The sequence below is a fragment of the Hypoxylon fragiforme genome (genome assembly GCF_022984875.1).
Source record: "Hypoxylon fragiforme strain CBS 206.31 chromosome Unknown GGS25scaffold_8, whole genome shotgun sequence".
Taxonomy (NCBI): Eukaryota; Fungi; Ascomycota; class Sordariomycetes; order Xylariales; family Hypoxylaceae; genus Hypoxylon; species Hypoxylon fragiforme.
This window is the reverse complement of record NW_026054763.1, coordinates 578,303-601,871: the sequence shown is the minus strand read 5'-3', so window position 1 is coordinate 601,871 and position 23,569 is coordinate 578,303. Positions and strand designations below refer to the sequence as shown.

Here is a 23,569-nt window from a genome sequence, read left to right as displayed (position 1 = left end):
CTCTCTTCTTCTCTTCTATATATTGATTGACTGATTGACCTTTTGAGTCCCATCTCTTGCTACGGTTGGAAGACCTCCAACCCCCATACCATCCCGGTTCATCCGAAAGGTGAGCAATATGCTCACCCAGAAAATCCTCAGACCTTTTGGTTGTTGAAGGGTTAATCAACAACCGTCCCATCCTTATCCATTGCCCATATCGTTATTCATCCATGGACCCCATCCTTATTCATTGATCAACCATGGACCCCATCCTTATCCATTGACCATATCCCTATATATCAGCAGAGCCGCAAGAGCCTCAACGCACAGGCCATCGGCAGAGCCTCAGGCAACCCGACACCACCCCGACCACTAACACCACATGTATCCCGTTAGGAGGACTGTCTGGAGTTACTTCAATTATTGAAGCAGCACGGGTCAGCTTAGAGATTCGTATCAGGGATCAACACACATGTGTGTATATAGGTTATTGGACTTGGATGTGGGCATCTCCATGGCTGCTGCTGCCACAGCTTGCTAAACCTTATCCTCCGGATGGTCACGCCTTCCTTCCGTCACCCATTCCCGACTTTTAACCCCTTTTTGACTTTCTAAGATAGTCTTTTAATTGGACGAGCAAAATTTCTTCGGCCAGCGCAGCGGTTCCTGAAAAAAAAAATATCTAAAAGTGATTCGAAGGCCCGTCCCGGAGCTTGCGGAGGGCCACGGGCCGATGAATCACTTTTAGATATTTTTTTTTGAAGGAAGGCCGGAGAAATTTTAAGTAAATATAAATATAATAAATTAAAAAAAATATATTAAGGTTTATTTTTAATAATTTTATTATTTATATTACCTTATAATGTTTAAAAAAATAAACCGGTTTAAAACACGTTTTATTAATATATATTTTAACCATTTAAAATAAATAATTAAATAAATTAAACGTTAATAAATTTATTAAAATTAAAACTATTTTATTAACTTAAATTTAAATTTATTAAACCGTTAATAAAAAATAAAACGTTTAAAGTTAACTTTTTAAATTATTAATTAATTAATTAAATATATTATTTTTTAACTTTTAAATTTAATAAACCACTTTTTACACCACTTTTAATATTATTATATAAATTAATTATTTTAAATATTTCTTAAAATATTTAATTTAAGTGATAATATTAAAAATAATTAATAAAATAAATAAAATAAATTAAATAAATTAAATAAATTAAATAAATTAAATAAATTAAATAAATTAAATAAATTAAATAAATTAAATAAATTAAATAAATTAAATAAATTAAATAAATTAAATAAATTAAAAAAAAAAAATTAAAAAAAAAAATTAAAATAAAAAAATTAGAAAAAATAAATTAAATTAATTAATTTTAATTATTAAAAATAGAATTAAATAAATAAAATTAAATAAAAAGTGGTTAAATTAAAACTATAAAAGTTTAACTTTTTATTTTATTAATTATTATAAGAAATAAGCTTAAACTTAAAATTTTCACTTATAAATTTATTTTATTAATTATTATAAAAAATAAGTTTAAGCTTAAAATTTTTACTTATAAGCTTATTTTATTAATTATTATAAAAAATAAGCTTAAGCTTAAAATTTTTACTTATAAACACGGCTCCATAAAACATAATTTTATTAAGTAAAACTTTACATTTAACTCGTCCCTCCTTAGTAAAGTTTTACTAATAATGTTAAATAATAGTTAGCGCAACCCCGCAGCCCCGCAGCCCTGCTATCCTAGATCGGTTATCGGGCATTTGTTGGACCGCGGGGTCCCAAGTTCAGATCGGATGTCATCGGCGCAAGCCAGGGACCTGTCAATTCTTGAAGTCTTCAACATTTAATATTGTTGCTGACATACCTACATGTAGCTCGTGATAGTGGCAAGGAGTATACGTGCATGTTTTTAATACTCAGTAGTTATTCATTGACTAAGATGGACGATTAAATATTAACTGCTAAATTCAAGTTACACTCTTTTCTTTCTACAATTACTAAGTACCGAATTTGTGTTTATTCGCGTTCGCGTCCACTGATAGAGAGTCGTAGTTCCATCCTCATCTTCTGTACTCGGAACTGTTCAAGATCCAGGGGTATTTTTTACTTGAAAATGCTTCGTCGAATAGCAACCCGGGCTCCTCGAAGGACAGCACCTCGTCACCTTCCATCATCCTACATAACTCCCGTGAGATATCTCTCTTTCACATCGACCAGGATGGCATTGCCCTCCGTTCAACCACCCGTGTCAACAACCCTCCCCACCGACTCGTTCCAACTTCTACCCGAAGCCGAGAAGGCTGGAGCAGCCGAAGATGCGCTGTATAAGCAACAGATAAAGGATGTTGAGTCGTGGTGGGCATCCCCTAGATTTGAAGGGATCAAGAGACCCTACACTGCTGCCGATGTCGTATCGAAGCGAGGATCGCAGATGCAGAGCTATCCAAGCTCCCTAATGGCGCGGAAGCTCTTCAATCTGATTAAGGAAAGGGAAGCCAAAGGAGAACCCATCCATACTAGTATGTTCTGTCGTTTATATTACAAGGTTATATGTTAGACGGCGTACGTTAACCATCTTCGCTTTGTATATAGTGGGAGCCATTGATCCTGTACAAATGACACAGCAAGCACCCCACCAAGAAGTTCTATACATCTCTGGATGGGCTTGCTCCGCCGTCTTGACTTCGACCAACGAGGTGTCCCCCGACTTTGGCGATTACCCCTATAACACCGTGCCGAACCAGGTCCAACGCCTCGCAAAAGCACAGTCGATGCACGACCGAAAACAATGGGACCTGCGCCGCAAGCTGACCACAAGAGAGCGCAAGAAGACACCATACGTCGACTACTTCCGCCCCATCGTTGCGGACGGTGATACTGGACATGGTGGTCTGACTGCCGTGCTCAAGCTCGCGAAGCTGTTCGCCGAAAATGGTGCTGCCGCTGTTCACTTCGAGGATCAGCTGCACGGCGGCAAGAAGTGCGGCCATCTAGCCGGCAAAGTTCTCGTTCCTATAGGCGAGCACATCAATCGTCTCAACACTGCGCGCTTTCAGTGGGATGTTATGGGTACGGAGAATCTAGTCATCGCTCGAACCGACTCGGAGAGCGGACGGCTCATCTCGAGCGCAATCGATGTTAGAGACCACGAGTTCATCCTTGGCGTCGAAGACGAGGGTAGTTCCCCCCTTGCGGAAACCTTGCAAGAAATGGAGGCTGCGGGTGCGTCTGGGGCCGAAGTCGACGCTTTCGAAGCCGACTGGGTAAGGAAGACTCAACTAGTTACCTTCGACGAAGCTGCTATCGGGCAAATGAAATCCCAAGGCGTTCGACAGGACAAGATTAAAAAATATATCAAGGCTGTCGAGGTCGACCCCAACATGGGCATTACCAAACGTCGGGAACTCGCGAATCGGGATGCCATAAGACCTATCCTGTTCAACTGGGACATCCCGCGCACCCGAGAAGGCTACTACCACTACCGCGCCGGCCTGAAGGCCGCCACAAAACGCGCCATCGCCTTCGGACCCTACGCCGACCTCCTCTGGATCGAGACCGGGGACCCGAACGTCGAGGTAGCCACCACGCTCGGACGCGCCGTGCGCGCGGCCCACCCCGGCAAAGGCCTCGTGTACAACCTGTCCCCCTCCTTCAACTGGATGGCCCACGGCTTCACCGACGCGACGCTCAAGTCCTTCATCTGGGACCTCGCCAAGGAGGGGTTCGTCCTCCAGCTCATCTCGCTCGCCGGCCTCCACAGCACCGCCACCATCACCAACGAGCTCGCGAAAGCGTACAAGAAGGACGGCATGCTCGCGTACGTGAACCTCGTCCAGCGCCGCGAGAAGGAGCTCGGCTGCGATGTGCTCACGCACCAGAAGTGGAGCGGCGCGAGCTACATGGATGGGATTGTGGGGGCGATTCAGAGCGGGAGCAGTGGGAGTAAGAGTATGGGCGCAGGGAGCACGGAGGCGCAGTTTGATTGATTAAAAGGCTTAGATCTTGGCTATATCTACCTACCTACCTACATGATCCTGTCGCAGCGTCAGAGTTTGAGCGGATATTGAACTCCTAACACATGCATGCCTAGAGAAAGAAGAACGAGGAAGCTGGTGAAGTCGTGGACGTATGTATGCATAGAGAGCGAATCCTTTCACGCCCCCCATGTGTTTTAGGGGGGGGAGGGGCTTCTTTTTGGATATTTAAGTACCTAGGAGCTATCTAGGTGTGCCTAGGGACGTAGCTATAGTTCGTGAAACCGCGCACTCCAGAAGCGAGGCCAAACAGACAAGTTTAAAGGAATTTCCCGTCTTATTCATGATACCTACTCTGCATTCTCCCTTTCTGGCCTAGAGTACCTGCCTATTACTTGGGTAGGTACCAGAACGGAGGACGCGAGTAAACCCAAGTGTACCTACTGTACCTACCCACCCAGCTAGGTAGGGGGTGGCTTCATCAACTTGTGCCTCTCATCTCCTCACATCACAGTTCATAGCGCCGTCTTCGCAGCATTATTAACCGGCGCCCCCGTCGGCGGCCCCTCCGGCGTGACGTACGCCTTCGTCATGCCCCCATCCACCACCATCTCGTGTCCGTTGACGAAGCTCGCCTCGTCCGAGGCCAAGAACAGCACGGCCTGCGCCTGCTCGACGGCCTCGCCAAAGCGGCCGGCGGGGAAGTGGATCTCGCGCCTCAGCCTTTTGGGGACGTCGTCGCCGAGCCAGTCCTGCAGCAGGGGGGTGTTGAGGGGGGCGGGGCAGAGGCTGTTGAAGCGGAAGCCCTCGCGGGCGTGGACGATGGCGAGCTCGCGGGTGAGGGCGAGCACGGCGCCCTTGGAGGCGGTGTAGGCGAGCTGCGGGGTGGCGGAGCCGACGAGGGCGACGACGGAGGCGGTGTTGATGATGCTGCCGCGGGTCTTTTTGTGGCGGCGGAGCGAGAGCACGGCGTGCTTGCAGCCGTACCAGACGCCCTTCACGTTGATGGCCATGGTCAGGTCCCAGATGTCCTCGGGGGTGCCGACGGCGTCGTCGTCGCGCGCGTGCATTATGCCCGCGTTGTTGAAGATGATGTCCAGCCCGCCCCAGGCGTCGAGGGATTCAACGGTGGCTTTTACTTGGTCTTCTTTGGAGACGTCGCAGGTCTGGATGGGGGGGAGAAAGAGAGATGCGTGCGTCAGCTGACGAGTCTATCTAGAAGAAGAAGAAGAAGCTGTTTTTTGTGATGTGGTTGTCGTGCGTATTTGCACAGGAGAGACAGCCGGAAAGGGGTGACAGCATACCATGGTTTCTACTCGGCTGGCTTGGGGCACCAGTTGCAAGACCTTGGCCTTGGCTTTCTGTAGTGCTGGGTCGGAAATATCGACCATCAAGATATTGGCGCCTTCTTTGGCGAAGAGGATCGAAGTCTCGAGGCCGATACCCCTGTGCAAAGGGTTAGACTCAGTATGCTTGCTGCCTTCCGAGACTCCGGTTTTTGTCTCTCTTCTCCTCTTCATTGGATAACATACCCAGCACCTCCAGTGATGATGGCATTCTTGCCAGCTAGACGACCCTTGCTCTCAGATGCCATTTTCACCACTGGGAAATCGTTTCTTTTCTTTGTATGTAGGTAATATAAGTAGATGTAGGCGTAGAGAATGGAAAGAAGATAGTGTCGAATAATCAACTGTAAAGTACCAGTTCGTGATGAACGGATTATAGATTAGAAAGCTAAAGTAGCCAAGCTGTCACGGAAGCTTTCTAGGGGTCTCTTGATATACTAGCCCTAGCATATCTACCTAGGGTTACGTAGGTAAGTATTACATAGTAAGTAGGAGAGATAACAGCTCCGTCTCCCCCCGTCTCCCGGGACCTTAATAATAAGGGCTTTAGCTATGACTAGTGCTAACGTTGCCTGGCTTAGCGTTGGAGGGGCAGTTGGTCTGTAGTACGACGATAGACCCATTCAATGCCGACAACGGCGTTCCGACAACGGCAGGATAGGCATTGATAAGGCGGGAGAATACCTTATCACGACCCGGTATCTAAGACATAGTACTGGGTGTTACCCAGTAATACACATAGAACCATCCATTTAATGTTGTGAGTCTTGAGACGATCCATCATCCTCACACTCTCAAAGTCTCTCATGTGGGTTCCTATATTTTATCATACTTTATCAACCCGGCTCAACTCGGTTATGAGTGGTTTAACCAAGTCCGTTAAAACCCATCATCTCGAAGCAGACCCCTTTCAGGATGAGCATCGTAGGTAACATTAGCTGGCTGAATTCTTGAAGATGCATTCATTTCAGATATCTGCGTAACCTCCCCCCGGGAAAGGGGTTTCATGATAGTTTTCAAACTCTAAGACCTGTCACTTAAGTTTAGCGCGTATTCAACATATTCAGAAACGACTGGGTTGGGATTTATCGGAGCTCTCCCAAAGCTTTAGACTCGCTTTAATGACTCTTCCAGTCCAGATTCCAGAGTAGACGAATTCAATCTATTATTCGACAAAATTCATCGTGCCACCGTCTGGGTTGTGAATCTTATCAAACCGCCAAATACTGTAAACTTGAGGTACAGGTAAGAATATAGGAATCGGGGAGGCCTATGACAGGTGCTGTTCATATGGCTAATGAGGCTCAAAGCTCCCGGAGTGTATATGTGATAAAATCGATCATGGATGGCTCTAGAAACCGACCATCCTATCGCTGCTGTTGGTATATCAAAGTAATCACCTCGACACCGCCCATTGACGATCACAATGGCATATACTTTGAAGATCATGGTCGCCTTCTCGATCCCGTATGCCCGCTTCAGGATACGGAAATGAACACGACATTGTTGACATATGTGCCACACCGACGTATGCCTGCCTCGTAGAAACTTCTACGTAGGATTTCGGGGCAAGTGATTCGTGCGGTCTTCCCGCAACCAGGCTATTCCGCCTACTTCCGAGCGGTGAGATGATGATGAGAGTGACACCTTTCCATAGTGTCGGGTCCAGTGAATTGGTGCCTGATGTCTTGAGTCATCATGCCGAGAATAGTTCATCCAATACCCTCGGATATGAATATCGGGCATGGAAATATGCCGTCTAAAGCCGGACAGCCCTGACAGGCAGTCAGATGACGATGGGATCAAATCGTAACTCTATTGTCATGGGCATGGGAGGAATCATAGTCATTACTGTAGAAAAAGGGGGTTTCAATATATTCACCAAAGAGCCTCCTTTCTGAGCTATTAGCTACCTAGGTAGATTCGTATTCAGGCTTTATGGTCTCGTGCGACGCACTTGGCTGTATTGGATCAGGACAGAGAGACGATTCATTGGTGATGGGTAAGCAACATTGTTTTGCAGTTATGAACGAACGGCACAACATATGCATTTGTGCGGTACGTCGAGCAGGGGGAAAGACGAAAATCTGCAATGACGTATTGGTCAGGAACTCTGTGAGCTGTTCTATGGGTGGTTATCGAGGAAGGGCGGAAATGTGTATGGCTTCGAGTTTGCAGTGAATTGGTCACACGACGTCAGCCGATAAATTAAGACCTTGTACAGAATTCACGTAAGAAGCGGGACTGTATGGATAAATCACTCAATTATAGGATTGAGGGGTTCTTTTCATTGGACTGAGCCAGAAAGGCTCCATGACGATAGGCCTTGGGAATGGCGGGTTGTGGGAGTAGGAGGTCTTACTCAGTCCGGGTAGACCTGGGCCTGGGGGATTACTGCATGAAGTCGATGAGCCTCACATAAGGCAAGACGCGTTCAAGCAATGTTGTTGGTGATGTACAATTGTACTAGCCATATGAAGTGACGATGCACGGGAAAGATGTATGGGGACGACGTACGAGGTAAGAGACGCGGTATGTAAGTAAGTAAGTTGGGTGTTGTGCTGTGTGAGCAGGCATCCTAAGTACCTAGTAGGTACATGTAAGTGAGAGCTGGTTCAATATTCTTGGTAACTTCCTTGGTAACTTCCAAGTTGGTATTGAAGTTCAAGATCCATGGATGACTTCAATGTTTAAACTTTGATGTTGCATATTGGTAGCTAAAGTACCTAGGTACTTCGTACAATATCTTGAAACTTTGGATAACGGCTTCCTGTAACGGGACTTTTGCTACGGGCTGTATCAGATGGACACGGATCTTGCTTGATGTGTGTGGTGTATCTAGTACTTATTGGGTATAGCCTGGGGGTACAATATTTAGTGGCACATGGGACTCGGGAAGCTTATCTCTACCAATCATCTCATTGTGCAGTACTTAGTTATACCGATCCTCGAATTATACATGTACAATACATCAGATTACAGATTACAGATTACAGACTACAGATTACATATGCACATGGCATTATCCAACCAACTGTATCTTCTTCAGCCTTATACTATTCAATGCTGTTCCATTTCCTGCATGTAACCTTTGTACATTGATACTACATACAGACTAATGTATGTAGATACGTAGTTGCACTTGCAATCTCACATCCATACGAGTGCTCTCGTCTACCTAGTACCTACTTGAGGGACTATACTGGGATATAGTAGTATCATTACGAATCAACACTCAACTCTCACAAGAACTAACTTCCTATATATAACTTCCTATATATTATTGCCTCCTTCAAGCTTCACTTGACAACTCGTATATGGCCATAGCAGTTCATCCTCATTAGTTATTCTTCACTCATATTATACCAAAGACTTGGACCCATACTCGGAATTATTCATCAATTCACTACGCCATCTCCATATTCCATCCCCGCTTTTTGTCTTGAACTTCTCATAAAACTTCTCTTCACCATGACTGAGACACATCCCATCACAGTCGAGTCTTTACCGGATCTCCTCAAAGATGATACCAAAGTGAAGTTGGCCGGCGTAGATGTTGATGGCCAACTACGAGGAAAGATCATATCCAAGAAAAAGTTTCTCTCAGTAGCCAAAGAGGGGTTTGGTTTCTGCAGCGTCATATTCGGCTGGGATATGCACGATAGGACCTATGACCAGGAACTCAAGATTAGCAATAAGGAGAATGGCTACCGCGACCTCATCGCCGTGCCTGATCTGAAAAGCTTCCGCCGTATACCTTGGGAAGATGACATTCCCTTTTTCTTGGTGAACTTCTTCGACGACTCACAACCTATGTGCGCCGATCCGCGGGGTCTGCTTCGGTCCATCGTCGAGAAATTGGAGACCAAGGGTTGTAACGCCATGGCAGGAGGTTTGTCGCATTTCTGAGTTTCCATTCTGTTTCTTTCTCTCACCCTTGCCACCTTTTCCTCTACATTGACCACGCTAACTCCTCCATAGCCGAACTCGAATTCTTCCAATTCAAAGTACCCTCTTCGTCTTCCTCTACTACGGATTCATCCGCTCCTTCTGTTGTCACCTACCTAAACAATAATCCACCGCACGCCCTGCCGCCTTTGACGGAGGGTATGTTTGGCTACAGCATAACGCGACCGACCCTCAACAAATCCTACTACCACGCAGTATATGATGCGTGCGTCAAATTCAAGTGCGATTTAGAAGGATGGCATACGGAAAGCGGGCCTGGGGTGTATGAAGCGGCGTTGGAGTTTGGCCAGATCTCCGAGATGGCCGACCGTGCTTCCCTCTTCAAGTACGTGGTCAGGTCCGTAGCTAGCGAATACGGCATTACCCCTTGTTTCATGGCAAAGCCTCGGTATGGTCTACCGGGGAATAGCGGGCACACTCACGTGTCTGTCGTGGACAAGGACGGCAAGAACCTCTTCTATCGTGAGGTCAAGGACGAGAACGCAAAGTACTCCGATATTGCCCATCTAAGCGACTTGGGGAGACATTTCCTCGCGGGCATTCTAGAAGGGCTGCCTGATATCATGCCAATGCTTGCGCCCACCATAAACAGCTACAAGCGTTTGGTAGAAAACTTCTGGGCCCCTGTGACCGTTTCATGGGGTCTGGAGCATCGCGCCGCATCCGTTCGACTGATCGCACCGCCGACCTCCAAGCCTGGAGCCACTCGGTTTGAGATTCGTGTTCCGGGTGCCGATGCAAACCCTTACTTCGTCATGTCAGCCATCCTAGCCCTCGGCTGGCGCGGCGTAGAGAAGAAGCTCGAGCTTACCCTCCCGCCTTTGGGCAAGGGTCAAGATGTGGGGGGTAGTGCCGACCAAGGGGCTCGACTCGCGAAGAACCTGAAAGAGGCCACTGATAGATTTATGCGCAAAGAAAGCATTGCTCGCGAGGTGTTTGGTGACGATTTTGTTGATCATTTTGGCGGTACGCGAGAGAACGAGATACGACTTTGGGATGAAGCGGTAACGGATTGGGAGCTCAAGCGATACATCGAGACGGTATAAAGGCATGATTTTCTGATGATATCGTAGACTGAATGTACGATGCCCCTGTATGACAACCCTGAGCACCTACTAGGTACTTAGCACAATTGATTACAATCTTTTTTTTTATTCGAGTCGATTCGCAGTGTCTTTCGACTCGCTCATTGCACATCTTCATTGCGGCTTTTGCGTTTCTAGTCGGATGAAAATCGAGTAAGCTTTGCACAGGTAGAACTGTACTTTTTGGGCGTCAGATTATAGTAGAGGTATTTCTTGCGGTGCTACGCTGGATGCCGATCTATCTGACGTACATATAGAAGTCAATCTAGGCATGTAGGTATGTATGTAAGTGGCCAACGTATGTGTCTACGACCATTACCCAATCTCGTCACCAACCACCAACCACCAGTACACATTACATTCAACCCTTGTCCTCCCCGCTTCGTCTATAGTCGCTTGATGTCAGACCTACCTATGGCCAAGAATCATGACTCAATGGGATCATTGAATGTCGGATTTGCCATAAACTACATTTAAGGTGCCTATAGTAGATGGTATTCGACAAATCGGAAAAAGACCTCTCCAGCCTGTTATGCCCTATAACAGAATGATTGTCTTCTCACGGTGGGCTATTGTATAGGTATGTAGGTGTATATGTGAATGCAACCTGTGCCTGAAAATAGATATTACCGGCATATGTAGCCAGGCAAAGCTACAATATGTATGGATAGGCCATGCGCCGGCCCCGCTTAACGTCTTACTACCTACATATACCTACCTACCTCCCTATTTAATACCTACTCACTTGGTATCTTATACTTACCCCCTCAGGTACCCGGCGTCATAGCTTTCGAATATTCAGTTATACCTATCCGAAATGGTGCAGCATCCCGCGAACCCCCAAACCGAAACCGCTGACCCGAGCACGGCAGCAGTGGTGCAGGTAAACCCCAACCTCACCATCGCGGCACCTCGTTCGAGACGCGGCCACGGCCCAGGACTTATTCTCCTGGTCGATGATCCGGAGCTCGACCTTCGCCATCACGAGAAAACCCTGGACCCGCCGCCGTTGTACAAATGGGCGGAAGAGGGCTTCGCTGTCGCGCAGGTGCGGCTGGGGATTGGGGGAGACGACAGCGAAGGAAACGAAGAGGGGTCGGTAGAGAGTCTGCTGAGCCAGGCAGTCGCGGAGCTGGCGAAGCTGCCGGCTTGTGACGAGAACGAGAGGGGGATGGGAGTTATCCGTGAGCGCCAACCCAAAAAAGAAGAAAAAGGAAGAAGAGGAGTTTTTATTGGGTACGGGGGCTAATTTGCAGGCGCTGCCGCCAACAAAGTTTAGTTTACACGTCAGCCGTAGAGCCGGCGGTGCTGGAGGCGATCCAGACATGTGGCGCGGCGATCTGCGCGGTGGTGTGCTACGGCGCACTGGTTCCTGCGGCCATCGCTGCCGAGAGCGGCTTCAAGCTGCCGCTGCTCATGCACGTGCCCGGAGCAGCTGAAACGGAGAACACCAACGCAGCAAAAAAAGGAGACGATGGCCAGGAGGCAAAACGCCACTACTACGCGGCGGCGGGCGGCGCGCAGCCCTTCTTCGCCATCCCCGCGCACGCGTCCTACCACGCCGCCTCGGCCAGCGTGTCGCACACCCGCACCCTCGCCTTCCTCAAGCCGCTCACGGGGGGCCCGCTCTTCGACCTCGAGGCGATCTGGGACGAGCACACGTACTGGGAGTTCGACGCGCGCGACGTCGCGGCGACGATGGCGACGATGGTCGAGCAGCCCTACGTCAACCACGTGCCGACGCTCACCGGCGGCGTGGGCCGTGAGGCGCTGACGCGGTTCTACAGGGAGCATTTTATCTTTAGCAATCCGGATGACACGGAGCTGGAGCTGGTGAGCAGGACGGTGGGCGTGGATAGGGTGGTGGATGAGTTTTTGTTCCGGGCGACGCACGATCGGGTGGTGGACTGGCTGTGAGTACCTAGTTTCGGGTATCAAGGTGTCCGCGGGTTTGATGCTGCGGACAGACAGACAGATAGATGCTTATGGACAGTTTAGGGCGCCCGGTATCCCCCCCACCGGCCAACACATCAGCGTCCCTTTCACAAGCGTCGTCAACATCCGCGGCGACCGCCTCTACCACGAGCACATCAGCTGGGACCAGGCGACGCTCCTGCGGCAGCTGAAGCTGCTTCCGGAGTATCTCCCGTTCCCGTGCCCCGTTGCCGGAGAGCCGTCTACTACTACTACTACTACTACTACTACTGGTGGTAGTGGTGCCACTGGCTATGAATACCGACTCCCCGTCGCCGGCGTCGAGAGCGCGCACAAGTTGGCTGACCAGAGCTCGGTGGAGTCGAATGCTATGCTTGAGTATAGGTATAGGAAAGCCAACTAACATAGGTACTGTGTATGTAAGACGGGCGGGCTACTGTTAATACCTAGGGTATATGTAATTGGCCTTACATAGGGTAGTGTACCTAGTGTAGCACAAACGCGCACAGCGAGCCGCATGGGCGTGTCTCTTGGTCGGACCACAAAAAAACAACAACAATATTGTATCGTTTCGTTTCGTTTGCATAAAGCTTGTTGTGTGTTATGTGCAAAAGTGTAAGGTGTGAGTGAACACCATGCCAAGAGAGATATCCAAGGTTCTGCTTCGATCATGATATTCTACAGGCTCACTCGTATAAACCTTGGGATATGGTGAGTGAGTGAGGGATGAGAGGCGTCCAATAATAATATTAGTCCATGGTAGATCACAGTTGGGATTTCCTCTTCGGCGCCGTCAACCCCAGCCCTGGACCATTCGGCAAAACGCTAACCGACTTCAACAAGCAACGGCATCGAGTTCGGCTTCGGGCTCAGCTACGACCGCCTGCGCCGCGCCCCGCGGACTTTTGCTGCCCCGCCTGAGTACGACGCGAGGATCCCTGGCAAGGAAGAGGCGCTCTTCCCGGGGGCTTTCGCAGGCTTGAGAAATATATTTACCCGTACCTCGACTCCGTGGACGATATCGTGGCGGGGAAGTATCCGTGCCCGTGCCCGTACCCCGACGGCTACGAGGGGGGGTGTCGGTGGTGGATTTCCCCTGCGCGGGTTTGATATGGTGATGTTGGAGGAAGGCGGGACTAAGACCGTCACGTTCGAGTTGACGAGACGGGATTTGAGCTATTGGGATGCCGAGCGGCAGAACTGGGCTATGGTTGTGGAGGGTGAGTGTGAGTTTTGGGTTGGTCGGAGCTCGAGAGATTTGCCGGTTGCCTAAGGGGGCTTGGTGATTTAGGTATCGCACAGTACCTGGCTCGTGCTGTTATGTGTTGAGGTTTATGGTCGTGAGAATCTTAGATATTTGCCTACCTAGTTTAATAAAGGAGGTGGTATATACAAGTATAGTTCATTAAAAGAGGTACGGGGCCGCATTTGTTCTCGCTTCTGTTCGCCATAGCGATTAATCCCTTCCTGTGTATGGCAAGGAGCCTGCCTTAGTCGCACACGGGTTTGGATATTTTAATCTAGAGATGACAACATCTGCCATGGCGATATCTGACTAACTAAATATATGTTAAGCAGAGTCTGTTAGCTACTAGGCTACACAAGTTTGAGCCAATGGGCGTCTCACAGTATAATGGCAGGTCGACGATTACGGAGTGCATTCTGTGGCAATCTAGATTTATTGGCCATCAAATGTCAGTCGAGGGTGGTATCAAATCCTCTACGAACACTACATCAGCTCGTCGCCTAGGTATCTACTTCAGCCCCTTTAATCCTATTATAGCACAGCTTGCTTAAGTATGTCTCGTACCCCCATTTCTTGTTGGACCGATCTCTCAAACCATTGTTACAATCGTGCATCTAAGATAGTATAGAATCGCAAATCAGTTTATGGTAATGAGCTGGTAAGGAATGACGGCCGGCGGCTTCCGAGTAGATGTCCGATGGTATGATGAACCGTTGGTACCTATGCATAGATTAATCATGTCATTTTGTATCTCGTGATGTTCAACGTGTCTATATGCCCAGGTGCCTAACCAGTTTTCGATAAATATCTAGGTATCTACTAGGTATATATAAAGAAACGGGGAATCAAGCAAAATGAATATCATGAACACATGAAGGCGTACGTCGGTTAACACATAATATTTGCGACCTTGGATATATCCCCCGCCCTCGTGCTCGTCCAGAGCACAGCCAGATCCCCCAACTCCGAACCTGTCCCGCGGTTACCCAGACACAAAGAAATTAGCATTATGTTTAAACGTTCGCTCAAGATCAGGCAACCTCGGTTTCACCAACTTTGTCTAACCATTCAAGTCAGCCGCAATGAAGCAACGTCAAGGCCAAGGGGGTGGGTAGCTGTAAACTTACCGAGGTGGAGGAGCTTCCATACCATATAATTGCTGCACCGCTCTGCTGCCTAAATCCACGTTCTTGATCATATACCTCCCGAAAAATTGTGCATTTATATCGTATAACCTTTGCACGCCGTCGTAATCGCTTGGTTGGATGACAAGTTGACTGGGGTGTGGGTGGTAGTTCATGACCGACGAAGGGTTCTGCTGGCCCACGAACATGGAGGGGCGTGCAAGCTCGTCGGGTTCATCGGGGGACTGCGCGAACTCGTGTCGTAGGCCGAGGATATGCCCAAGCTCGTGGTAGAATATGTTACTCATATAGGCGCGCTGGGGTTCTTCAAAGCACAGGTCGAATACACGCAGCTTCCGCTGCTTTGGCGGGTCGCTGGGAAAAAATGCACAGGCGTAGGACCACTCGTCATCGACACCCCCGTATGTAAGTAGGAATAGAGGGATTTCGTTGCTTCCGACTTCCTCAAACCACACATTGGACAATCCCCTATTCCACCCGTGGGCTGATGCCCGAAGGCTATCCACAGCATGGACAGCCCACGATCGCCCAGGAAAGCTGGTCCAATCAACACTCCATGTGAGCCTGGTCCCTGGCCTCCACCGATAGATGTAAGGGTAAGGGTGGGCATCAAAGTATACACTCCTTACCGACCCTGGCTGTGTTCTACAAGGGGACAACAGAGTATATTGTTCCTGTCCCGCGTTCGGGTCATGCTCGGAGCCAAATCCGACCTGGTTATATTTATTGAGGGTGTTGGTTATATGCGTATGAGGCTTTGTGTCCTCGCTGTCGAGATCTATGGGGCTGTTCTCGCTCTCGTCAGTTGCCTTGTCATCGCTCTGTTTGTCCAGGGTATCTGGACCATTCAGGCTCAAGTCGAGAAGCAACTTATCGAGGATCAGGTCCTCGTTCGCCTCAGTCCAATCTCTTGGGATCGGATCTTCCTTGCTGGAGGAGCTCTCCTCACTAGTGGAGCTACTATCATCTTTACTGGGACAGCTGTCCAGGTCTAATGTCGACTTGGGGAGCTCGTAGCCGACGGTGGTAATGGAAACAGAATCGCTCTCTAGTGTGTCTCTCTCCTCAGCAGCATCATATTTTCTAGCTTGCAAGTCATCGTCATCAGGCTTAAGTCGGCTTGGCTTGGCTTGGTCATGCTCGAGAGACCACCGAACAGCATTCTCGGGCTCGTGGAGCGCGTCTGGGTTGACGAGCTTCTCTACTTCAGCATGACTAGGTTAGTAATGGCCATTTAAGCGAAGCCAAGGATGGCTCATGGAGGTTGGAAAGACAAGAACCGCCCCTTAGAAGTGCTAGACTTTATATCATCTTGCCACTTGACTATTTAGGAACCGGGATCTACGAGTCCCTGTCCATGAACCTTACTAAAGTACAAACATGGGGAGATGAATTGAGGGTAAAAGCGAAAGCAATAGGGATGTAAAGTGAAGCATAAGCAAGATCACCTAGGTAGGTACCTACTTACCTGACATACTCGTTGGTTTTCGTCAACAAGTAACGATCGGGCTCGAATAGATCTACCCCGGTTGAACAAGATATGGTCTTCGAACTAAACTATGAGAAGGAAGATAGCAGCAGGGTGTAGTTTTCGATATACTTAGGTACCTGGGTTCCTTACACTCAGGTAGAAAAAGTTGGAGATGATGTGGCGGACTCGTGCAATATTTATGTATCTGCTTCCTACATTGTACTATGTACGCATTGTATCTACCATAGTATAAGTACCAGGTAGCTTTTCGCACATGCGATTGTACCGAGAAATCAAGAGTTAGGTCTAGGCCCATAAGGACTGCTTACAAACGCCGACATGTAGACTGTATCGTGGAAAACGTGGCTGGGTAGGTATGTAGGTATGATGTAGGTACAGAACATTCACTGAGAAATGTATCGCTCCTCTCTACCATGGAGGAATGCAGCACATACGTGCTTCTGTAGATGTCCTAGGCCAGTTTTGTTACGTAGTTTGAGTTGCTCAGATCGTGCCATTGCGACTATTCAACGTTACAGTGCACCTGCAGCCGGGGCCTCGGGATTTAGGGATTTGAAAACAGCTGAAGTATAGTACCTGCCCGACCCATTTGCTCCTAGGAACACCGTGCAGTGGCTCGAGTTCTATGACGACCTCAGTGATCGTGCCAACGTTTTCAGATGAATTGCCTTACCTGTACATAGTTCTCATTATAGCGAAGACCTTATTGTCATGCTTCTTGCGTTATCCTAGTCGCATAATAGGCGACAACAGTGAGTATTCTGATCTTTTTGAGAATTTCTTCAATATATACAAATGGCTGTGAAGGTTATCCAGACAAAACCCATATTTCGTATAGGTACATAATCAGAACAGGTTCATATGCAAATCCGTTGAGTCAACATTGAAACATCGCAGGTGACCTAGGCGGGACAATGGCAGTATTAGTGGCTTGCCGATAACCTGGAACCTACTGTATCGCAGATCACTGTAGCAATAGTACTTAGTTAGCCATTCTGTTGTTAGCGAATAGCGTTGCAGAGAGCTCGCCCTCGGAATTATGGCAATGAATAAACGGGGGGATGGTTATAACTACTTACATCCGATAATTGTTGTCTATTACCGACCCGGGTACTTCAACCGGAGGCCTCTTGAAATTTGATACTCACTCATTACTGATATAAGGAGTAAATTCAAAGTTGTTATGTGTCTTGATCAAGTGCTAGATATTGAGTATGTTGATTCTCGGTTGGTGTAATTAGGAATTAGGTCATGAACCTTTTAGGGATGTTAATCATTGCAGCTCGATAATGCAGAGACCCCTGCACTAGGTACGTAACTAGAGATGAGTGGCAAAAAACAAAAAGGCATCTTTGTGGTGGTGCTGTCGGTTGGGCTGAACAAGAACGAAATGATTCGTTTCCAGCAAACAGCCAGGCCAGGGGCACCCGGACGGGGGCCAGTTAATTTGGGCACTTGACAAGTATAATTCGCGCGTCGTGGCTCCCTGTGGCCGTCTTGCTCACAATGGAAATTTCCAACTTTCCATGACTGGATGAGATTTGGTCTCTCCCCCCACATGTGATCGCACACTTCAGCCTCAATACTAGGTACCTAGGTATGTAGAATTCTCATAGTAGCGGGTAGAGTGATAACTTCGTCGCTAGCCGCCGGGCAGCACTGCATCCAAGTAAGCATTCCCCCAGAAAATCTATGTAGCAATCAAGGGTGTCGCCTTGGCATTGCTGTCTTACATTCAATGTTCAGTACATCCATGGATCGATCCTATTATGCATAGAATTAGTGCATATTCTATAAACACATTGATAGAGTCGCTTACCGAAACCACTGAAAAGGTTATGGTATGCTTCAAGATATGTGGTAACAGAACTTGATGTTCTGACCAACACTACCTAGGTAGTAGGTAGACACTGGATCCTAGAGGCGAAAGAATCAAGGCTTAGGTAGAGATGATACATATGCATGCTCTCGTTCAAATCCCTTCCATTACACAGTCCGCATTTTGTTTCCCCTCTTCTTCAACTTTCTTAGACACCTTCTCACGTACCGTTCGTCGATTTTGCCGAGGAGCTTGAACTGGGAAACGTCTCACGCCTCCGCAAGTGTGGCATTTTACGACAAGTACATCAGCCCACGGCTTTTTGCCACCCTTGCTCTTGTTCTCAACAACAGAAGTGCTCGAGTCTCCTTCAATAAGCAAGCTATCACATAATTTGCAAATGGTGTGTTTGATGGCAGGAGATAGGCGTATTTGACTCTTGAGAGATGCAGATCGGAGGTCAGTAATAAAGCGTCGCGATAATGCTTTCTTGCCGCGACTTGTTTCCTGCGATACTTTCTCCTCTTCCATAACTTTAGGGTACGTTGCCGCAGATTTGGACTCTTTTACTTCGTTTTTCACTTCTGAGCAGTTTGCCATGTATGCTGCGGCTTGGTATAAGTAGGAAATGCGAGAGTAGATTGGTCGATTCGGGACACTTCCCGAGCCATTCGATTTTCCCATGTTAATAGCGTTGAGAGATTGTGTGCAACCACGTATTTCTGTAGCAAATATAGATTCTGACAGTGTATAAAGTATGTAGAAAAACGTAAACTGATTTCATTCGACTTAAATTGTTGTTTGTGTTTGAAGTTTGAGATGGAAGTTCTCATGAGTGCTTTAGGTAAGGAAAAGTGGGCCAGATCATATCCAAGTTGAGTTGAAAGACAACTTTGAAGTCTGGGGATTAACTATGGCTGATCCGGTGTTTAGCCGCATGTACTTACAGTACGTACATACTAGGTAGAACAGTACATGCTTCAAGTTAGTACGAATCATGACTTTCTGAGGTGTAATCCACCAATGATATCCTCGCACAGCCCCATTATCCATTGCCTAGTCTGAATATGGATTAGTGTGGGAAAAAGAAAGGTCACCCTGGTCGCCTAGGTCGCGCATTCCATCCAGCTCATGCACGCAGGCACGTTGATTTCCTTCTTTTCCAGCCTGTTCTTAACAACAACTTTCTTCTCTTTTTCAACTTCCACTCAACTTCGACAACTTGACCCTCATCAACTTTCGCGCTCTTTCCATCAACCACCATCTCTTAGGTGTTGATACTTACGTCAACCTTTTTTCCCTTGCCTTTAGGCATTCTTCTCTTCCGCTTTTAATTCATTCCTACCTTTTGTCAACTCCGACAAAACCTTTCCTTCAAACCCTACATCCCCAGTACTAATCAATCAAAAATCAACCATGTCTACTGAAGAGGATCTCATCGACTACTCCGATGAGGAGTTGGCCACCAATGAGGCCACCACTACCACCAACGGCAAGAAGTCCGACGCAGCTGCCGCCGCTGGCAGTGTCGACAAGAAGGGTTCCTATGTCGGCATCCACGCTACGGGTTTCCGTGATTTCCTGCTGAAGCCTGAGCTTCTACGCGCCATCGCCGATTGCGGTTTCGAGCATCCTTCGGAGGGTTAGTCTTCATCTTACACGTTCCAGCTTTTCAAAAGTTATAAACCCCTCCTTCAAGCGTCCGTCCATCTCGCAAGCAAATAAAGAAACAAAGAAGAGAAAACAAAGGCCGTGGGACAAGCAAGACGTCAATACGCGTCAAAGCAAGCATACTAGCCACATTTTTTCGCTGTTTGTGTGCGGAGGATTCGTTTTATTTTGTTTTGGGGCGCATTCCGCATTGGCAATCCATTCGAGCCTAGTAGATCCGTGCTTATCACGTTGGTCTCGGTGGCCTGGTACAGCCTTGCGCAGCGCCAGAGATTTGGAAATACCTGCGAAAGCTTGAAAGATCCTAGTTGCCTCATCTCGACGACGGACGAGGAGATTTGGCTCTATGCCAACAGATCCGTCCCAGAAACTTGGCGCTGCTACGAGCACGCCATTTCTCTCCATCTATTGATGGGACTGTCGAAGAGGCCTCAAGGACATATTTAATGATATTGAGCGAGCGATGCTGCGATGATGGACGGACCCTGTCGAATTACTACTACCTCGCGTCCCTCACCTCTTGGAAAGCCTATCTAACATTCGATCGATTCCTTTTAGTCCAACAAACTTGTATCCCACAGGCGCTGCTCGGAGGTGATATTCTCTGCCAAGCGAAATCTGGTCTCGGCAAGACAGCTGTGTTCGTTCTTACTACCCTTCAGCAAGTTGAGCCTGTTGCTGGCGAATGCTCGGTCCTGGTTATGTGCCATACTCGCGAGTTGGCTTTCCAGATTCGCAACGAGTACAACCGTTTCAGCAAGTACATGCCTGATATCAAGACTGGCGTCTTCTACGGCGGTACTCCCATCGTGAAGGATGCGGAGACGCTGAAGAATAAGGAAACCCATCCTCACATTATCGTCGGTACCCCCGGCCGTCTCAACGCTCTTGTCCGAGACAAGTACCTTCGCCTCACAAGCGTGCGAATCTTCGTACTCGATGAGTGTGATAAGATGCTCGACGCAATCGGTAAGGACCCAGGTTTCACGATTTTCAATCTATATTTCGACTAACTTTGCCGAAAGACATGCGACGGGATGTGCAAGATATTTTCCGAGCTACCCCTCAACAGAAACAGGTCATGATGTTCTCCGCCACCCTTTCGGACGAGGTAAAGCCGATTTGCAAGAAGTTCATGCAAAACCCAACTGAGCACTACGTCGATGAGGATACGAAGTTGACTCTTCACGGGCTGCAACAATATTTTCTCAAGCTCGAGGAGCGCGAGAAGAATCGCAAGCTCAATGAACTTCTTGACGATCTTCAATTCAACCAAGTCATCATCTTTGTCAAGAGTACTCAACGTGCGACCGAGTTGGACAAATTGCTCCGCGAATGCAACTTCCCATCGATTGCGGTTCACTCAGGCGTCAGCCAAGAAGAGCGGTATGTGTGAGCCTCGCCTAGCTGTAGTAACTCGATATCTAACTATGTTCTAGTATCAAACGCTACAAGGAATTCAAGGAATTCAACAAGCGTATCTGCGTTGCCACCGACGTGTTCGGTCGTGGTATCGATATCGAACGTATCAACCTGGCGATTAACTATGATATGCCCGCTGATGCCGATTCATATTTGCACCGAGTCGGTCGTGCTGGTCGATTCGGTACCAAGGGTCTTGCGATTTCATTCGTGAGCACCGATGCCGACCAGGAAGTGCTGGAGTCGATTGAGAAGCGATTCGATAAGCCCCTTTTGTAAGTTTCATAGACATGAAGGACTTATACGTAATGCACCTACTAACATGTGAATAGCGAATTCCCCAAGGAAGGCATTGATGCCAGCACCTACATGGCATCTTAAGTCTTTCGAATATGGCATAATTGAGCACTGGTCTTCGCACCCAAAGGGACCATGTTGAGACGTTAAGAGATATGGTTGCACGCCCGTCAGTTTACGAAGGGAGGGTTTAGTTTCCACAAAACAAGGGATTCATTTGGAACCATGGCTTTCTGTACATTATATTCTTTCGGCTTGGAACGGTTGAATGGCACACCTTGAGAGAAGGCCGGAAGGACATCAGGTTGCTTATCAGGTTTCGGCTCACTGTGGCTCGTGCTCGCCTTCTCCCTGCAAGAGGCTTAAGTCACAGTCATAGCCCGTCATCCTGAGTTTCCTTTGCCATGAATAGACTGGTATGAAAAAGTTTCTTCCATGATAATGATTAATTCTGTGCCTTCTGAATATGAACGTGAATGGCAAATGTACTATTAAACCCCCGCCCTTAAAAATCAGTAGGAATAGGAGTTCGCGTACCTACCTACCCTAGTAAGTTTTTACTCCAGGAGACGTAAATAGGGAGTAGGTAGCCAATCGAACGCAAGCTTCCACGATGAGCTGCATGGTCCCTACGTATGCTACTCACTCGCCTTGGAGGTTTAGGTATAGGTATAGGGGGGTTTTCTTAACAAGACAGGAGCATAATAATTATAAATCCTTTGTGCCATGAAGTTGTCGATATAGCAACTTGTCGGGCCTATTCCGGATCTCAAACTACGCAAGCCAACCACTATGGGGCTTTCGCGGCTTCATGTAGAGGCGCTGGAGGTTTCGAAGGGGTCGGGAATGCATATAGAGGATTGGGTTAAGTGCCTTTTTAACAGTATTGGGGGGTTGGGTCTGATTAATAAATTGCTGAAGGATTGGATGGGTGTAGGTTGGGGTTGGGGTTGGTTGGCAAGTATGTAGTAGGTACAACAGGGTGTCAGGGGGGAGCGCCAAGGCTACGTAGGTTAGGTTTGTTTGTTTGTTTGTGGGAGAACACTAACATACCTACGTGGAGGAGTAAGAAAGCTTGCTGTGATGGCTTCACGGAATGAGTTTTAAGGTACTACTGCTACGTAGGTAGGAAGGTGAGAATATTGGCGAATGTTGTAGTTACCTACGAGAAGGAAAAGGGTGCAAAGGCACCTCAGGGCAGGTACGTACGTACCTAACTAGGTATACAAATAAAAAGGAAAAAAAAAAGGCAAAAAAGCTCGGTGCTCCCCGGGGAATCAAATCCAGCACGTACGAAAAACTCCTGTGAGCAGGTCGTACTGTCGAGTTAGCGTTTTAGTGAAGGGACGCATCCAGCATATGACCAGTCGGCGGTAGTTTTCTCTAACCTCCTGTCTAACCCAACGGTGTGGGGTCGATTGGGAAAATAGAATGCAATTATGATTTATATACCATACCCACCTAGGTACAACCTCGGGGTGAGAAAGGGGGGGGGGGCTATTAGTCGAGGATTTACCGATGTGGTCGGGGACGAGGACGAGGACGACATGGTTTGGTATGTGCCTTAGGTTGTTGGTGGGGAGGACGGCTGGCTTGAGCGGGCACGCTAGTGGAGCATCTTGAGGTCTGAGGAATGTGTTTACCAGATAGGTACCTAGTTACATAGGTACCTAATGAGTAGGTAGATACTCTAAGTCCACTGTAAGACTGCTAGATAATGTTGGTTAAAGGAGAATAGTTGTATCATCTGGCTTGCATAGTAGTAAAGAGTGTAACAAACAAATTCAGGGGCACTGCCTTCGTTCATAGCTTTATCTGCTTACGTTGAGGCATATGCGATATTCTGCGGTACACATATCTCTTGACATGTCCTCTATCCTAGATCTGAGGTGGATTCCTTCTAATATATAATAAAAGGGGTAAAGGGGTCTGCTCATATGAGTCATATCTGATACCATTATCAGCCAAGAAACTTCTTCTTTGACTAAGTAGGTAACCAGGAATAATCTATAGTTCATCTGTTGTCAGTATCATGAGATACATGTGTGTATAGGAAGTTCCATCTCCCGAAGATGAGCTGGTGGTTGGAGATTGTAAAATTGACCTCCGTGATGCTCTAGGTACCTACCTGTTAGACGATTATATGCCGAGCCCCTTTCTT

At 47.7% G+C, this 23,569-nt stretch overlaps 7 protein-coding genes across 7 annotated transcripts; 4 read left to right on the top strand and 3 right to left on the bottom strand.

Moving 5' to 3' along the window:
• Positions 1 to 2,225: 2,225 nt before the first annotated feature.
• On the top strand, positions 2,226 to 3,993 carry GGS25DRAFT_515401 (isocitrate lyase; the record flags this gene model as incomplete). The annotated part of the gene is made up of 2 exons (XM_049263077.1): positions 2,226 to 2,526; positions 2,600 to 3,993. 2 exons carry the CDS (start codon positions 2,226 to 2,228, stop codon positions 3,991 to 3,993), a joined length of 1,695 nt encoding a protein of 564 aa, XP_049113688.1.
• Positions 3,994 to 4,244: 251 nt separating this feature from the next.
• Positions 4,245 to 5,677, bottom strand: GGS25DRAFT_403050 (NAD(P)-binding protein). Its single transcript, XM_049258442.1, has 3 exons — positions 5,514 to 5,677; positions 5,286 to 5,427; positions 4,245 to 5,147 (listed from the first exon to the last, which is right to left on the bottom strand). Exons 1-3 carry the CDS (start codon positions 5,573 to 5,575, stop codon positions 4,497 to 4,499), a joined length of 855 nt encoding a protein of 284 aa, XP_049113687.1. The 5' UTR covers positions 5,576 to 5,677; the 3' UTR covers positions 4,245 to 4,496.
• A 2,945-nt stretch (positions 5,678 to 8,622) lies between these two features.
• On the top strand, positions 8,623 to 10,675 carry GGS25DRAFT_402914 (putative glutamine synthetase). The gene is made up of 2 exons (XM_049258440.1): positions 8,623 to 9,219; positions 9,309 to 10,675. The coding sequence occupies exons 1-2, from the start codon at positions 8,799 to 8,801 to the stop codon at positions 10,340 to 10,342; spliced, it is 1,455 nt and encodes a 484-aa protein (XP_049113686.1). The 5' UTR covers positions 8,623 to 8,798; the 3' UTR covers positions 10,343 to 10,675.
• Positions 10,676 to 12,853, top strand: GGS25DRAFT_402915 (uncharacterized protein). The gene is made up of 4 exons (XM_049258441.1): positions 10,676 to 10,961; positions 11,153 to 11,565; positions 11,661 to 12,294; positions 12,380 to 12,853. Exons 2-4 carry the CDS (start codon positions 11,199 to 11,201, stop codon positions 12,717 to 12,719), a joined length of 1,341 nt encoding a protein of 446 aa, XP_049113685.1. The 5' UTR covers positions 10,676 to 10,961; positions 11,153 to 11,198; the 3' UTR covers positions 12,720 to 12,853.
• Positions 12,854 to 14,060: 1,207 nt separating this feature from the next.
• On the bottom strand, positions 14,061 to 16,342 carry GGS25DRAFT_402820 (uncharacterized protein). Its single transcript, XM_049258439.1, has 3 exons — positions 16,176 to 16,342; positions 14,690 to 15,908; positions 14,061 to 14,622 (listed from the first exon to the last, which is right to left on the bottom strand). Exons 1-3 carry the CDS (start codon positions 16,180 to 16,182, stop codon positions 14,610 to 14,612), a joined length of 1,239 nt encoding a protein of 412 aa, XP_049113684.1. The 5' UTR covers positions 16,183 to 16,342; the 3' UTR covers positions 14,061 to 14,609.
• Positions 16,343 to 17,863: 1,521 nt separating this feature from the next.
• GGS25DRAFT_402817 (Rpr2-domain-containing protein) lies at positions 17,864 to 18,883 on the bottom strand. The gene is made up of 3 exons (XM_049258438.1): positions 18,247 to 18,883; positions 18,019 to 18,116; positions 17,864 to 17,963 (listed from the first exon to the last, which is right to left on the bottom strand). Exons 1-2 carry the CDS (start codon positions 18,700 to 18,702, stop codon positions 18,048 to 18,050), a joined length of 525 nt encoding a protein of 174 aa, XP_049113683.1. The 5' UTR covers positions 18,703 to 18,883; the 3' UTR covers positions 17,864 to 17,963; positions 18,019 to 18,047.
• A 306-nt stretch (positions 18,884 to 19,189) lies between these two features.
• GGS25DRAFT_502424 (ATP-dependent RNA helicase SUB2) lies at positions 19,190 to 21,881 on the top strand. The gene is made up of 5 exons (XM_049262015.1): positions 19,190 to 19,660; positions 20,248 to 20,658; positions 20,715 to 21,075; positions 21,129 to 21,386; positions 21,444 to 21,881. Exons 1-5 carry the CDS (start codon positions 19,435 to 19,437, stop codon positions 21,490 to 21,492), a joined length of 1,305 nt encoding a protein of 434 aa, XP_049113682.1. The 5' UTR covers positions 19,190 to 19,434; the 3' UTR covers positions 21,493 to 21,881.
• The last annotated feature ends 1,688 nt before the right edge of the window (positions 21,882 to 23,569 follow it).

Coding starts and splice junctions, on each gene's coding strand:
- GGS25DRAFT_403050 (XM_049258442.1), bottom strand. CDS start 5,575: ATGGCATCTGAGAGCAAGGGTCGTCTAGCTGGCAAGAATGCCATCATC. Junction 5,428..5,513: donor ATCATCACTGGAGGTGCTGG/GTATGTTATCCA, acceptor CCCTTTGCACAG/GGGTATCGGCCTCGAGACTT. Junction 5,148..5,285: donor CCAGCCGAGTAGAAACCATG/GTATGCTGTCAC, acceptor CCCCCCATCCAG/ACCTGCGACGTCTCCAAAGA.
- GGS25DRAFT_402914 (XM_049258440.1), top strand. CDS start 8,799: ATGACTGAGACACATCCCATCACAGTCGAGTCTTTACCGGATCTCCTC. Junction 9,220..9,308: donor TTGTAACGCCATGGCAGGAG/GTTTGTCGCATT, acceptor ACTCCTCCATAG/CCGAACTCGAATTCTTCCAA.
- GGS25DRAFT_402915 (XM_049258441.1), top strand. CDS start 11,199: ATGGTGCAGCATCCCGCGAACCCCCAAACCGAAACCGCTGACCCGAGC. Junction 11,566..11,660: donor GAGGGGGATGGGAGTTATCC/GTGAGCGCCAAC, acceptor AACAAAGTTTAG/TTTACACGTCAGCCGTAGAG. Junction 12,295..12,379: donor GATCGGGTGGTGGACTGGCT/GTGAGTACCTAG, acceptor TGGACAGTTTAG/GGCGCCCGGTATCCCCCCCA.
- GGS25DRAFT_402817 (XM_049258438.1), bottom strand. CDS start 18,702: ATGGGAAAATCGAATGGCTCGGGAAGTGTCCCGAATCGACCAATCTAC. Junction 18,117..18,246: donor CTCGGCAAAATCGACGAACG/GTACGTGAGAAG, acceptor TTTCGCCTCTAG/GATCCAGTGTCTACCTACTA.
- GGS25DRAFT_502424 (XM_049262015.1), top strand. CDS start 19,435: ATGTCTACTGAAGAGGATCTCATCGACTACTCCGATGAGGAGTTGGCC. Junction 20,659..20,714: donor TAAGATGCTCGACGCAATCG/GTAAGGACCCAG, acceptor CTTTGCCGAAAG/ACATGCGACGGGATGTGCAA. Junction 21,387..21,443: donor CGATTCGATAAGCCCCTTTT/GTAAGTTTCATA, acceptor ACATGTGAATAG/CGAATTCCCCAAGGAAGGCA.